Source organism: Homalodisca vitripennis, unplaced genomic scaffold (assembly GCF_021130785.1).
Source record: "Homalodisca vitripennis isolate AUS2020 unplaced genomic scaffold, UT_GWSS_2.1 ScUCBcl_942;HRSCAF=3924, whole genome shotgun sequence".
NCBI lineage: Eukaryota > Metazoa > Arthropoda > Insecta > Hemiptera > Cicadellidae > Homalodisca > Homalodisca vitripennis.
The window spans coordinates 44,983-61,992 of NW_025777055.1; the positions used below are offsets into that span (position 1 = coordinate 44,983).

The following is a 17,010-nucleotide window of genomic DNA, read 5'->3' on the forward strand; positions in this document are numbered from 1 at the left end:
GAATTACGATTGATTGCAGAGTGATTTAAACTAATAATTTACTTAACACTATCAACATTTGTCAATAGTATGACATAACCTATAAACTCAGTTTCTCAACTTTTGTGTCAATCTAACAATTAATCAATCAATCATAGTTTACGATAATGAAATATCAGTGTACAATTATTTACCTTTATTGTTGTAGTTGTTGTAAATGACGAATCTAAGCACTCCACATTTTCACGAATAAACATAGTTATCTGCTTTATCCCGTGCGGCGGACCCACTGGACGGGCATCGTAACGTTACCGGGCGTTACACTTTTTCATGAGAGACTCCGAGCCGCAACCTAATTTAATACGTTGTCACGTCAAAATACTTAATTATAACATATAATCTATAATGAACAAAAATTTAATTTTTACCCATAATATTGTACTAATGTGTTTTCTTGTCAAGTGGGGAAACTGTCTATATTTTCCTTTTCATATAGTAGGATTTGGTAGATATATAAATGTATTGCAGAGAGAATATTTAGATTCATGACGCGAGATAAGTAGGAACTAACTGATTTTTAGCCATACTTGTTATATATTTATATTGGTTTGCAATTGACATTAATTCATTCCTTGGCCTTTGCTTCATATTTCGCAATCTGTGGACTTGAATCACAATGTCCCAGTTTGTTCTTTCATTTCATTCAGCTGTAGTTAGGTTAGGTACTCGTTGGATTTATTTGGTTGGCATTTGATTAAGGGTTTCTTGAAGAAAAATAGAAGTACAATTTAATTATAAACTAACGTAAGTACGTTGAAGTGTTTTCTACATTTTTTAATTTCTTGCTCTCCAGTATATGTTTCTAATACAGAAGTATTATTCAGCTCTTGTCTCTATAGGCTAACCCTGAACTCACGATAAAGTCAATTTATGATACAAAACATTAATATTGTACAGTTTTTTTTTAAGAACATTAGACTTAATACAGCTTTTTATCCACTTAGAAGCTAGTGATTTTGTAGTATGTTAAATGTTGATACCAGTTTATGAGAAACCACTTCCCATTTTTTGTGGATTTTTTTATAGAAAGTACTAAAATATTTTTTGTAGAGTGACTAGGATAGCAATATTTATTACATAAGTCAGGAAAGGCTTTCAAAACTATAAAAAAACGTACCCTTCAAGGGTGAAAATTCCACTTGTGTAGGGTGGTGAAACCTCAGATAAGGCTTATGTATGGCCCTGCAGCTCTGGGAGTTAGTCTGTTCCCCACAATCCAGTTTTTGAAATGTTGCAATTGTGTTCGTATGCTTAATAGTTATATACAACGTAAATTGACTCACCTCCTGTAGTGAGGTACAATAATCCCTTTTTGTAAATGTTTGATTTCCATATGTTTTCAAAAACTTTTAGGCATATTAAGGTTGCAGTGTATCCTAATCAGTGGCCAACATTCAAATTAGTATTCATGAATAACGATCCTCGATATAACTATATAAACCAAATTACATAACAGTAGAACCCCAATTATCCGAATGAGATTGAAAAATATTTTAAATCATGTTTTTAAAGGTACATTGTCACATTGTTCTTTGAGTAATGAATATATAAGAGTCGCATGCAGTTGTTGATCTTTCTAAATGCCAACTTAGTGTATAGTGATAGCAGATGGTGGGGGGGGGATGGGGAGGAATGACTCGCTCTGCTTCTCCACTCTGCTACTGTCACTTACTACAGTCAGCCAGTGCTTCTTCAACCAGCTGTAGGGTGAATTAATATATTGATTCAAAATTAATAATATATGTTCCGTAGTGTATTGATAATCGTGTGCAGTTCTACGATGTGTTTTAAGAGGAAACGTGTAGTATTATTGTTGGCCAATAAAATTAAAATTATCGAACAGTTGGACAAAGGTGTCTTGGGTAAACATTTAGCCGAGGAGTACAAAGTGGGAACAGGGTCATTCCATATCACATTAACACAGGATATAAATATGACCAGGATTTGATGAAATTTGGTATGAAGGTAGCCCTCATATATATTAGGAAAGTTACCAATTTTCCCCCAAATATTTCCAACAGTTTCAAAGTTATGGCTATATAAAGTTTCTCAAATTCCACCGAAAACATATTTTGAATTCACCATAACTGTACTCCTAATTGAGCTAGAGAGATGGGAGTGGTGTCATTTTATTCAGGTTTATATGCCCCTACTTTTTATGTACAACACAACATAACTTTGTCATGCACAACAAAATTTTTGTAATCAAATTCAAAATTTTAATTTTCTCAAATATGCATTTTTGACAATTTACAAATATTTTCTCTAAATAGTTTATATTTTTGTTAAGCGATTTTCAAAATAGGAGGTTAATGGGTTCATAGTTAGATAATAATGTAAGAAAGGGTGTTTACAAGTTTTTGTAAAAATGTCATACTTTGTGTCCTTACTTAACTTAATTTCAATGATGATGATTAACGTAATTATATTTTGAATACTTAAAAGAGGTTTGCCCCTCAGACAGCAGTTTAGTTATTTACAAAATAATGTTTTTTAGTTGAAAATTGTTTTGATTTTATAATACACTTTGTTTGACAATGTAAGGAGACACTCGTAAATAATACTCAGGAGACTGATCTAGATGATTCTTCAAGTCTGTGTCAAAAAAATTTGTGATTACTCAGATGGATGTGCTAATCAATGTAAAAATGAGAAAAACTAATAGGCCTATTAATTATAAGCAACTGAAGTAGGACTTATGCTATTATAAACAAGATATTGGTGTAGAGGCAGTGTGTCATTTTTATGATACTATTTTGAAATTGAATTTTCAAAAATAAAGTTGTGACAAAGTACGTTTTACTGCACATAATAAGAAAGAACATTTATAACTGAGTAAAATAACCCCACTCCCACCTCTCTAGCTTGATTAGGAGAAAAGCTATGGTGATTTCAAAATATGTTGGTTTTGGTTTTTTGGTAGATTTTGAAAAACTTTACATAGCCATAACTTTGAAACCATTTGAAATATTTGTGGTGCGGTGGGGGGGTTGGCAATTCCCCTAATCTATGTTACGACTATCTTCCTACCAAATTTCATGAAATTCTGAGGAGATCAAGTAAATTTTTTTTATTGTAATGTATTGATTTCATACGGAATGACCCAACAACAATAATATTGGACATTTAAAACAAATCAATCCTCCATTTAAACTTTGAATCTGTCCTCGAGAATGAAGATGGAAGTTCATCGAGGAAGTCTATCAAAACAGCAGAGAATAAATAAGTGGAAAAGGCTGTGTTTAAATGGTTCATGCATTAGCCAACATTGGGGAACCTCTTTCAGGCCCGATTATTTGTGAAAAAAGCCATGCTTTTTGCAGAGAAAAAGAACACTGTGGGTTCATTTGCAGCAAGTAATGGGTAGCTATAAAATTTTAAAGCCAGACACAGGATCAGGGAGTTGGATTTAAGTGGAGAGAAATTTTCAGCAGGCCCTAAATCTGCTGAAAACTTAATTGAAACTTTTGAAATTGAATCAGCTTCTTATGACCCTGAGTTTTTATGCAACACAGATGAAACGCCTAAATTGGAAAGCCTTGCCAAAAACCATATTGGCTTCCAAAAGAGAATCAAATGCTTCTGGTCACAGCAAAGATTGTGTGACTAAAACCGTAATTGTGCTAACTCAACAGGAAATCACAGATTACTGCTACTCATGATAAAAAATATAAAAAAATCCCAGGGCATTAGAAAATCTTAAAAAAAAAAACTTTTCACGATCTTCAAAAACTGAAAAAGTCATGGATGACTTCTGCTTTATTTACATATTGGTTTGATGAAGTATTCATACCTGAAATTAAAGTACATCGAAAGGCATTAGGAGGAGAAGGCAGCAAGGTGACGTTACTTCTTGATAATGCATTCATCCACCGCACTGAAAACCTTCTAGAAAGTGGGACGATTTTGAGCAATGTTTTTGCCACCAAATGTAACGTGTTTCATACAGTCAGTGGACCAGTCGATTATCGAAATAATGAAACATCATTACAGGAGGCAATTGATTAGAAAACTGTTAGAGAATGAAGATAAAGAAGGCATTGTGTCTCATTACAAAAAAATTAATTAAAAATATTGCTCGTATATGGTGGTGGAGGCGCACAATATGGTTAGGGTGACAGCATTAAGGAGGGCTCGGAAAAAATTGAGAGAAATTTCAACTAAGGAGTATCTACAGAAAAACAGCGCCAAAAAGAAGAGTGAAGAGAAAAATGATGAATTTACAGTTGAAGAAATCAAAGATTTCATCATAAACATTCCTAGATGTTCTGAGTTCAGTACAGAGGAAGTAGACGAGTGGCTGTTACGTGATTCAACAGATTCTGGATTCTACATTCTCAATGTTGATAAACTCGTACAAATTGTTGTGACAGCAGGAAGTGATGACCCTGTAACCGGAAGACGAGAACTTCATTTCCAAACCAGAGAAGGGGCTGACTGCAAGTGACGCATTCACAGGCCTAGACACCTAGCTTAAATGGATGGAGCGGCAACCAGAGTGTGACCATCTGCAACTGCTCACTATCAAATGAATGTGAGACTTGGTGGCATAGAATCGTTATGTACAAAAATATAAAGAATTTTACTGTCATTTAGTGTATTGTTTGTCAATAATATGTAATGTAAACATTTTCATTGATATTTTTTCATAATAAATACCATATACAGTAGAGTCCCGTTAATCCGACCTAATTGGGACCGAGCCCTATTCGGATTATGTGATTGTTCGGATTAGCCAGAATTACAGAAAAATACGGTTTTTAAACTTGAGAATGGGTCTATTTTGTTATAGAATTATCAACATTGTTTATTAAAACATGTTTTCTGACTGTTGCATTGTATTTCTTCTGACAAATAAACGTGTTTGCGAATAATAAGCATATTTACCGTATTTAGTGTGAGAGTTCTATTGTTAAGCAATGTGAGCGTACTGGATATAGTACGGGTCCACGCGCTACGGGACGACGAGAACCTGGGTGATAAAGGAGGGTTGGTGCCACACGCAGACGGTGCAGCAGCGCTTAACCTTGCACTACGATACTTAGAGCAACAGGCTACTGCTACACTTTCCTATATCATGTTTATGACACGATGGCGAAACTACGCGTCATCCAATAGACTCTCTTCAATGCGACAGAAGACAATAACTGAATTTATGTCTTTTAACAATTAATATTGTACTCAATAATAATATCAGTACTGTACGTCCAATTTTTGTTTTATTTCACTTCTTAATACCGTAATTTAAATCATACTTAACCTATAAGTGTCAATTTGGTACGTATTTAACTTCATTATTTATGTACTGTACCGTACACAATTTGTCTTAATAAAATACTATATGTCTATTTAATTAAAGTTTTCTTTGTTTATGTACGAAATGATGCACCCATTTTCATTTTTTAAGTAATTAGTTCCTATAACTATTCCTTATCGTTATAAATAATTCCTCCTGGACCTGTTCGGATTAACCGATGTTCGGATTACACGTGTTCGGATTAGCGGGACTCCACTGTATGTTCTCCATTGTGTTTTGTTTGTAAGTATTTTCCTAAAGAGACTTTTTTGAAAAAATTCCAATTATCCGTATTTTTTATTAATCAAATCGGGTCCGGACCTTATTAACCTATTACAGTACAGTTTGGCTGTTTTTATTCCTTAAAGTAATAATTTTATGATGAATAAAAACTATCTAGGTCATGTGTATTTGTAAAATGTATCAAATAAAACAGTGTCATATTTACCTACTTACTTTTGACTACTTTGAAGGATAAATGTGTCTGACGCCTTGTGACACAAATAAAACATGTACTTGTGGCCATTACAGATGGGAAGTATTAATGTCAGTAACAGGTTATTTAGTGGTAACTTATTACCAGGATAACATGTTACTAGCAAAACTGTTATTTCAGTAACAGCTGGGCTGAATGGTATGGGCATTACAAATGTTAGAATAACCAGATGATGAACAGTTAAGTGAAAGGTAGGCATTACCGAGGAAAAGTTTGAGGCAGGGAACTTTATATAAGACTAAGACACATTGCACATTATTCACAGCAGAACTTAATTTACTACAGGGAATAGTATCTCACACAGCTATACTAATAGTGTGTTGCCATTACTAATCACTAATCATGAATGAGTGGTCATATCGAAATACACAGAAATCAGTGAAGCCAATTCAGAATCATTGATATCTGAGATTAAGTTGGTTTCAACAAGGGTAATAATGTCATAAGTTGCTACTGATTTAGCTCAGGTTTCGAGCTTACTTTTCAATCGATTAGTGTTTAGAAAGAAACATAAAAGTTGCTGAGGTGGGTCATCATTGCTTACTCGTTTTTTGAATTTCCTAGTGAAGTGAGGTAAGGAACATTGTTTTTATACTTAATGGTAAAATCTTCTCACCTTGTGACGCACACTCTTGCAGCTGGGACTTCAGTGATCACAGGAAATCCTGCTCACTTGAAGTCATATATCTAAATATCTTTATTATAGAAAAACACTCATCCACTCATGCCACTTCCTCTTGATTAAAGTGTTGGGTGATTATTGGAACATCAGTTACACTATTCATAATGACTCAAAGGTCTAGGTTTAGAGGTGTCTTTTTACGAACCCGGAAGGCCTTGATTCCAGCAGGATTAAAATCAGGTTAGATAGTTAGGAAAACGTTTGGCAATAAGATCAACATTGTGTTTCTTTTCATTTTAAATATCACGATTATAGACCATGATGTTTTAGGCTTGGTGTGCATGCAATTGTCTCTTCAGTTATTTGATTTCACAATGTCAGCGTCTTAGCTTTCCAACTGTTTAACTTTGGTTTCTTGGTCTCTCAGTCTCTTGTTGAGTGACGTTAAGTTGCCATTGAGATTATTGACCTGAGTTTTCATCTCATCCACCTCGGTAAGAAGGGGATAGGAGTATCGACTTTAGCGGGGAGGCCAGATATCTTGCTTGTTAGTTCTGATAACTTATTAATATGTTTAAAGGTTGATTATTAGCACTAATAAAGTCATCATCCCTGCTGACCCACTTGTGGTACTCATTTGTCCGAGCATTTAACAAGCGAGAATATTCTGTATATGATAACTTTGCACAGTATGAGTGAAACCATCTTCACATGTTATCGTCTCACTGTAAAAATAGTGACACATTGGACAAACATTTTTATTGTTAATATCAAGTTCGTTATTATGATTGGGGTTAAGATAAAAATTACAGATGAACTTGTTACATTGTGCAAATGAACAGCAAGGATAAGTATATCAAGGCTATTAGATGAGTAGTAGGTTATGTTTAAAGAGGGTAGTAAAGAAGAAAACTCATGAACCATCAAAACTAATTGATTGTATTTACCTGGTGACTATGAGGAGAACTAGGTCAAGGCAAATGAGAGTCGGTTTAGAGGCTAGGCTTGTAATTGGCAAAAACAGAAACAACATGATATCATGATACCTCCTTGTAGTAGCACAGAATAAAAGAATGTTAACCACAGCCTGTTCAAGTTTCTACAGGTCATGAAGAAAGCAAGCCTGAATCAATTTCATGGGATCAATACATTCTAAGTTGTCCAGACATAACACTTGGTCATTTACAACACACTCCCCATCTGTAACCAGTGTATCTTTAAATTCAATATGCCTTCTCTCTTTTCTACAGGCAAAATTTGTTATTGTCAATCACAATTAATAGGCATGCTAGAATAATATTTCAATAAAGTAGGAAAAAATAGCAATAGGTAATTTATTTCCTATGGTATAGCCATTTACAATGTGTATAATGTGTCATATCTTTAATTATAGGGCAATTTTTTTATTATTTTAACACCTACAATTTGTTTTGGTAATATTGGACCATTGTTGGACAAAAACAACCGCATAAAACTCTCACATACACAATAAATCATTTAAAAGCTCAATATAAAATTGTAACTAATGTTTTGTCAGCAACTGTAAAGAATATTAATTTCATTGAATATGAATACTATTCTATTTTATCTTTTGGCAGCTTTCTCTAGAAACTGTACATTGTCTCAGTTACTATAGAACTTACAGTTCTTGGTAGTTAGTATACATACTTATTACCACATTGTCTTTCAATGAAATACACATGAAAGTTCTAGGACTGCCTGGCTCCAAAGATATTTCATTTTGACCCATGAATATAAAGGTTTGGAGACCCGATTAGATGGTTGATTACTAGATATGTTGTCACCTAATTCATCTTACATACAGTACTACCACAGCCAGGGCTGGTGCCCTAGTTAAAATACTCTTACCGCTTCTTACTACCATCAACTTGTTCGTTACCCCTCTCCCTCCAGACAGAAATGCTACAATCAGAAATTATTCCATGTCATGTTTAAATAACGTGACTAATTACCAATACAACAGGATATTTCATGTTCATTTATTTTATCCCAAATATAAACTGAAGTACTAGTTGCTTTCGTATCAAACTAATTAGATATTGTAATAAAAACTATAGTGTCAAAAAAAAACTTCAAAACTAGAATGATGAATGAGTGATCTACTGATAGACATAAGTTAAGGTTTTATACACGAGGAATAAGGATGGAGATATACAACGATGGGACAATATGATCCATGTTGACATTAAACCCTCAACGCATTGACAGTGTCATCGTACCACATACTCACCCCTGCTCCCAGCGCTTAACATTCACACTGTCGCTGTGGTGTAGAGGGTACCTAAAAAGGCCTCTAAAACTTTAATCAAGTAAATTTGTAACATACCCAATGTTTACGCTGATGATACTTGAACAAATGTTTGGATTGATCTGATTAAAGTCGAGTTACAAAGTAACACTTGGACTTTAAGAGCGGCCATCTAGTTTGCTTAATGTTCTAACTAACCGTGACTGTTCTAGATGTGTTAATTTAATTTGGAAACCAAATAAAGTGTATATATAATTCTGTAGATGTTGGTTTACTTACAAATTTTAATATCTTTGAATGAAGAGGTTTTTCAGATATTGGTCTTCCCTTATTGTAGTTGTTATTATATGTAAATATTGTTTTATATATATATATATATATATATATATATAATCTAGTGTTACCAAAACGTTAATTTTTTATCTACCTAATATTTTTTTTTTCTACATCTTCCTTAGAAAAAAATTATACATAATGCAAGAAACATTAATCTTGATTTTTAAAAATTAATTTGAGTCTAAAAATGTACAAATGCTAAAACGTGGCTCACCACCACAGTAAAGTTGCTGCCAACTCAAGAGTTGAATTTGGTGAACATTTTCTCAATTTGATTAAGTATAGTGGCCTAGTGACAATTAAAATTATAATACTGTGTACAGTTATGAAATGGCACAGTTTTAATTTATCATTACCAAATTGATTGAGTATTGGAAGATTTTGACTAATAACAATAAATGAATAACATATGTATACTGTATTCTCAAAACTAATGATACAACATTTCTCAAAATCCGTCAGAATTTAACTTGAATTGTTATATTATTTCCAAATAATCTTATTAGTGTATTGAAAATACCAGTAGACTTAAATATCTTTCAAATGTTGCCAACAGTGTAATCCAATGATATCATCGCCAGTGATAAGGATAAGCCTTTACCTTGGTTTAAACATGATTCTTCTAGTAATATTTGTTTTTAAATGGTTGAATTCATTTTTGTGAATTATAAAAGCTAACAAGATGAATTTGTTTATTTTTTAATGTGTGTTTTTAAATATAGTTTATTATACTTATGGAAAGTTTATTGCATTCTCTTCCTTTTCATTAGTATGCTGAATAGGATGACCCCCTTCTACTTATTACAGCAGTTATTCCATTTAATATTTGAAATGTTTTAATAAAACGCTTTTGTTGGTGGTTAACCATTAAGTTGAGCACCTCATTCTGTTGGAGCTGTTAAGCATTACCTTTTCACTTTCCTTTTAAAAATATTGTACATTTTAATACTGTTGTGAAATAAAATATCCATTATGTTGGCTTTTTAAATTCACAATAAAACCTGTATAAATGTGGCAATAAGAATAAAAATCTAAACAGCGTTGATAATAAGCACTTTACAAGATGTCGGGTTTGCAAAAGTTGGAACAGATGTAGGGGATGTTCTGGTCTGGCACACTTCTAAGAGCCTCATGATGTGATGTTTTACATTATGTTTTGTCCAATTACAGATCGGTTCTAGGGGAAGTGGCAGATGGATTTTGAAGACACGACTGACACATCTGACTCCCAAGCTGTCCTAGTGGTTGAATTCAATAATCAAGCAACTTTAAATCATCAAGAAACTGTAGATAATGTTCCTATTAATGGATTAGAAAATAATTGGTAAGAAGTTATTTTTGGAATGTCTGTACAATATGTAAATTTTCACTCGTTAATTTATTGTAAAAATTTGGATTTGTAAAGTTGACTTGTATTCATCACATATTGGATTATATTTAATTATAACATAATTAGTGATATTATGCAGTCTCTTGGAGGCCAGTATGGAAAGGAATCAACAATTGGAATCGACAATAGGATTTTGGACATTGCCATCTATATATATTATAAAAAGGAAAGGATTAAAAAAAACGCTATGTTTCAAGGATTTAAATCTACCCTCTTCTTCAGATGTCTAAAACCTTAATAATTGTGATGAATATAAAGGGTTTTTAATTAATTTAATAGTTTTCTGTAAGAGAAAACAATAAAACAAAAAAGTAGTACAAAAAGATGTATACAAAAAAGTAGCCTATTACAATAAAAGCTTTGAAGCTTAAATTCAAAATTATTAACCAAATTAGATGTAAAACATTAACTGGCTAAGGGAGATAATTTCACACCTAAGTGATTGCAGAACACAGTAACTACCTTACCTAATGTGCATAGCAATGGTAGTTCAAACCAAACCGGTGTGTACTCCAGTAGCAAAATATTTTTTAATTAGAACCCATTAAATGTCCTCCTATTCTGAAATTTTGTATCTACATAGTTAGTGTCAGTTATATAGTGTATTAACTTATTTTTAATTGAAGGAAAGTATTTTGAGATTTTCAAACTGTGAGGATACAAAAGAATTCAAAGCATAGTCATGTAGTATATCAAATAGAGAGCATTTCAAATTGAAAAGAATTCCACAAGTTTAAGCACCCCTTAGCTTTAATAGATTTTTAGCTGCATTGTTTATAAAATACTAAAAAATAACCAAAAACTTCTTTTTGTGGATTTTTAAAAGCTTGTCACTCAAAAAACCATAACTAGTCTTGTTAAGTACAATTCCAATACAAAAAATTCATTAAAGTGTGAGGTGTCAAGATCCAAAATTATTTTGTTATTGGTTGATTTGAAATTGAATAACCCTGCTAATCATGTATTATTTCATTTTATTTAGTGGCTATTCATTGCCCAACTTTTTAGTTTTTTAGTTTATTGTTCATGTTTATAAATTAGGGATTTTTAACACCTGAAGAATAAGGTGGATTTCAATACTTAAAACATAATTCTTTTTGCAAAATGTACTGACAGTAAATGTCCAAAATCCTGTTATCATTTCGAATCAACAGTTGTCAATATCAAACTTTAAACAAATAGGTAATGAGGTTTGACTCTGTATTCTCATGCTGGTCCTATTCTCAATAATTTAAACTCAACTAGACGACTGGTTAGGAGCTATCATCGAGTCTTAGTTACCAGTAATGTAAGAATAACATAGCTATGGTGGGAAGGGTTGATTCAATTGAATTTTGAGTTTAGTTCCATTTCAACTTCCTTTTATTGCAGTTTCTGGTATATGACGCTGTCTCAGATTTGACTCCTGAACTCTGGTTTCATGTTGGTCTGAAGAGATCCAAAGAAAGTCAATTACAAAGAAGCTCAAAACAAAACTTTTACACTTTTTCGATATCAGCTGATTTTGATATTGTGACTTTGAGGAAATAGGACTGGACTTTCCTTAATGATACATTATCTACCTGTAAAGCAGCTGCTGGTGGCCAAGTGAAACTAATCTTATCAGTTATCTTAAGTCAACATAGCTCAGTTGATAAATGGTCAGGCTTCAGTTTTTGAGGTACCAGGTTCAAATCTCTCCAGTGACACAATATTTTTGCTTACATCAATCTGACTTTGGAATAAAATAACATGGTTTTGTGAACTGAGTTATTTTTATCTGGTGTCTTAACCATAGGAAGTGAACTTTTTATAATTAAAATGTTATAAAAGTTATATGTGAAAAAATTTTAATTTATTTATTTGATTATAGATTGTTTACTTGTTTATTGCTCAATTTTTATTTATTTATTCAGTTTTAAATTATTTGCTGTTGTTATTATTTATTGCATTTTAAATTGTTATTTATAACATACTAACATAGAGAAAAGCCAAACTTTGCAGAAAAATAAAAAATACACAGTTAACTGAAAAAACATTGGAATTGCTACAACCAAAATGATTAAATTTGTAATAGGCGATAAAGTCTTTGCCTAGGTCAGAGGATACTCTCACTGGCCAGGGATAATTGATAAAGTGGAAGAGGGTGGCAGGTACAAACCTACAAAAAACCATATATCGTTTTTTGGAACCTTTGACAGTACAATCCGTAATGAAATACATGTATATTCTTACACAGAAAAACATTAAAGTATTTGGGCTACCGAAAACAGATCATTTTAGAAATAAAAACTCCAATAAAGCACTGGATGAAGCAGAAAAATATCTGAACCCCAATCAATGCTTGTGTGACAGTGACGTTAGCTCTCATAACCTGAACATCTTAACAAATGACAACTTCTCAGCAATCAGTTGCACACCAAATAACATAGGACAGGTGTTAGAAAAAACTAACAATTACCACTCTTTTGAGGAAACTGACTTGAGACTTCCGTAGCAATTCCGGAAAATGCTCTCTCTACTTCTGGAAAACACTAAACTCAAAAATACTATTAATGACAAGTGCAATGAAACAGAGTATTAAACAACCAATTTCTACACTTATGGAAGAAACACTTTTTAAATAAACATTTACACTACTTGAAAGTAGCCAAATCAACATATGAACTTGAAATGGAAGAAAAACTGTCATCTAATGAAAACTGAATTCAAGACCTTGTTAAAAAATGTTCTGATTTGGAAGACAAAATTAGATTCCTAAAAGATAACTTAACTCATTAACAAATATTTAAAGAAGAATTAGTAATACAGGCTGATAATAAAAAAAAACCAATATTAAAGGTCAAAACATATCTCTAAATAAAAAAGTGTCTCTTCTAAATTCTAAAGTTATAAAACTAACGACCAAACTATTAAACATTAGGACAACTAAAATTAATCTTGAAGAAAAACATCACCAACCTCCTCACCAAACTCAAATTAAACTATGATGAAATTTTGCAAAAAATTCATAAATGAGAAGACAAAACAAAAGCCTATCTCACATCTCTCCTAACTAATGTATAGCGCTATTAGAACACAAATGTAATCAGTGTAAAAGGAAAAAGTGAAGAACACATTAACCACTTCAACAAAAAAGATAACTTTACTCTTGAAAATACTCACCAACAAAACCATACCCTCTATCTTGGCGGAGATAACTGTCCATATTCTAAAATCCCGACCAACAAACTCAATAAGATATTAACTGGGAGAATCAGCCAAACTCCAACTAAAAAACATAACAAAAAACCTCCCTTCCCTATTTTTGACAATACCATGCTAGTTGACAAAAAGAAGACAACAAACTTCTTCAGTGTTTCATTGCAAATAGCAAAACTAATGGATACAAAGGTCTGCCACTCTAACTCTGAACCAGGCCCAACACAAAATGAACCAGGAAGGACAACAATAAACAAAAGAAACAAATCCCATCCTCTAAACGCTATAGTGAGGATAAAAGTGTAAGCAATGAAGCATTTTTTGACAAAAACTTAAGCTTCTTCATTGACCACATGACAAAGCACTATAATTATTGTGGGAGACGACAAAACAAATCACAAAAAGATGAAAGGACTCTCAATTCTTCAATCACACCTTCAGTGACATCAAAAGGAAAGACAGAAGCATGCAGTAGCAACATTTCATAATGCTATGAGTCAATAGAAACAAACTGTATTTTAGGCAACACTCAGCAGAGAAAAGTAACAACCTAACAATATACCATCAAAAGATAAGAGGTCTAATTTCAAAAATAAACTGGCTGAACCATCTACTGTCCCAGCCTCTTAGTCTTAACAAAAAACGGTCTCAAGCAAAGTGATATTGAAAACACAAAACTTCAAGGATACACTCTCATAGCTGGATATTGCAGAAAATAACATAAACTGGGGGGAGTTGCTATTTATTGTTAGGACAGCTTAATAAACAGTATAGAAGCTATTGACATAAACTACTGTGAAGAAAAACTACTCGAGGCTGCAATGGCTCATATAACAATCAGAGGGAAGCATCTTTACCTTCTAGATGTCCTGCCCTCCTGGGGTAAACATTCAAACTAGCTTGGAAATTCTATCACACATCCTGGAACATACTCAAGCACATAATAAGTTGTTTATTATGATAGGAGACATAAATATTGATGGACTAAAACCCAACCACCCTGACCACATAATGCTTGACAACGAGCTAGCAACACAAAACATAAGAAAGCTCCCTTTACCACCAACTCGCATTACACCTGATACAAGCACTTCAATTGACTGTATATGCACCAATATTCCAGAACGTGACATTAGTGCAACAATTTTACAAACTGGACTATCAGATCATACAGCTCAAATGTGCAGTGTGGACTGTAGTAAAAATTATACTAGTACACAAACTCTATGGCGACAAATGGGAAGGAGAAACCTCGACCGGCTCAAGTCACTGCTTTCCATTAAAAACTGGGATATTGTCCACAATGCTGAAGATGCAGAGTTAGCATTTAATATTAGGAGTACTGCGAACTGCCCTTGACATCGCTTGTTCTCAAAGGAAAAATAAAAGTAAGAGTAAACCAATTCACTATTATGACCAAGAATCAGCCGAGATGAAAGCTGTCTACTTAAGAGCTCTAAACACCTATGAAATAACTGGAAAGGCGCAAGACAGAGAAACTATGGTAAATATAAAAAAGATGTACGACAATAAACTAAAAGCACTACAACAAATTGAAAATGCCCGGAAAATAATGACATCTGACAACAATTCCAAAGCTGTATGGGACCTAATAAATGCTAAACAACCTAGTAAAACCTTTCCTAAGCTAAATATTAACAATGCAGTGGTATTCAACCCTATTCAGGTAGCTAAACAACTAAACTCTTATTTTAGGTACTCAAATAGCAGAACTGACGATACAGCTAAACAACCAACAATTGGGAGATTGCAGACTAGGAGAGGATCTAAACCCCCCTTTAATACAACCATTTCATCTGACGTCCACAACATTTAAAGAAGTAAAACAAGTAATACACAGCCTAAAAAATAAATCATCCAGTGGTACAGATTATTACTCTTCCAAAACTGTAAAGCATTACACAGAAGAATTGACTCAACCTCTTACATCAACCATAAATAAATCATTTTCCCTAGGCCAATTTCCTACAAAACTAAAAATCTCCAAGGTATATCCCAAGCACAAAATGAGGCCAACAACTAGTCCCAAAAATTATAGACCCATATTATTAATTTCTACATTTTCAAAAATTAAAACATTGTATTGAAGATGCTAATGACATCTTACTAAACATGGCCTAATTTCTGGCTGTCAACATGGCTTCCAAATAGGAAAATCAGCTTTATCTGCCATCATAAGCTTGGTTGAGTCCATAATGGACAGTATAGAAGAAGGACTATTTGTAACTGCATTATTTCTAGATTACAGTAAGGCCTTCGACTGTTTGGGACACAATCTTATTTCCAAAATACTTGTAGCCTTGGGAGTAAGAGGTTTAGAAAACAAGTGGTTTGACAGTTACCTAAAAGGAAGATCACAAGTTGTGGAGATTAAGCACACAACATCTAACCCCACTAGCATGTTCAGATCACACCCTAAACCAATTACAAGAGGACTCCCACAGGGATCTGTACTGGGACCCATTCTGTTCATTCTGCTGACTAACGATCTCCCAGCTTTAATCAAAAATAACAGTACCAGCTGCATAATGTAAGACAATACAACTCTCCTTTTAAGAAATGGCTCAGCTAAAGAATTTACAAAATGTCATTGCCTACAGCAAATTAAATGACTTGGCTATAAAAATTGACACAACTACCAGACCCTAGGCATACTTACACTGTACTCTACATCTATGAAGTGGTCTCACACATAGACAAATTACACTTGCAGACTCACATGGACGTCCAACCCCACACGCCATGCCCCAAGGCTTGCCCTTCCACAACACAGAACAGCCTTCTGCGAAAAAACCTTTATACGTAGGGGAAAATTTAAAAACCTCCTTCCAAACTTCCTCTGTAACCTGACAGGTGACAAACTGCAGGACTCGCAGAGAATTTCTGCTTAAGAAACCTGTCTACACTATAGAAGAGTTTCTGGAATCTGCATATACCAGAACCACATGACGTTCAACATTTAAACACCAACTTTTAACTCACAACTATTATATTATAATTGTATTATAATAACTTAGTATTAAAATCTGACAAACTACTGTTCTTAATGATCATGTAATAAAGATACTTTGACTTTGACTGTCTTTGGATCTCTTCAGACGAACATGATTCCCAGATTCCAGGAGTCAAGTTTAGACAGCGTCAGATACCAGACGCTGCAATTAAAGGAAGGTAAACTGGAGGGAAACTCAAAATTCAAATGTAAGAATGTCAATTTCAGTCACTAAAATCACACTAACATTTAAAGCAGCCTGCACTAAAATAGTCATAATTATAACATTTGAGGCGTCATTGCCATATCATTGCTGCTGACCACTGGCTGTTCTCTGATTTTGAGATAGATCAGTAATTTTCATACATC

At 33.3% G+C, this 17,010-nt stretch overlaps 1 protein-coding gene across 1 annotated transcript in view; it reads left to right on the forward strand.

Annotated features, from left to right (window-relative positions):
- Positions 1–655: 655 nt before the first annotated feature.
- LOC124371109 overlaps positions 656–17,010 on the forward strand; it is a gene marked incomplete at its 3' end in the record, with an annotated part of 59,429 nt that continues 43,074 nt past the window's right edge. The window contains exons 1-2 of the mRNA XM_046829422.1: positions 656–783; positions 10,229–10,382. Of these exons, the coding sequence (XP_046685378.1) occupies positions 10,252–10,382 (131 nt within the window). The remainder of the gene's footprint in view (positions 784–10,228; positions 10,383–17,010) is intronic.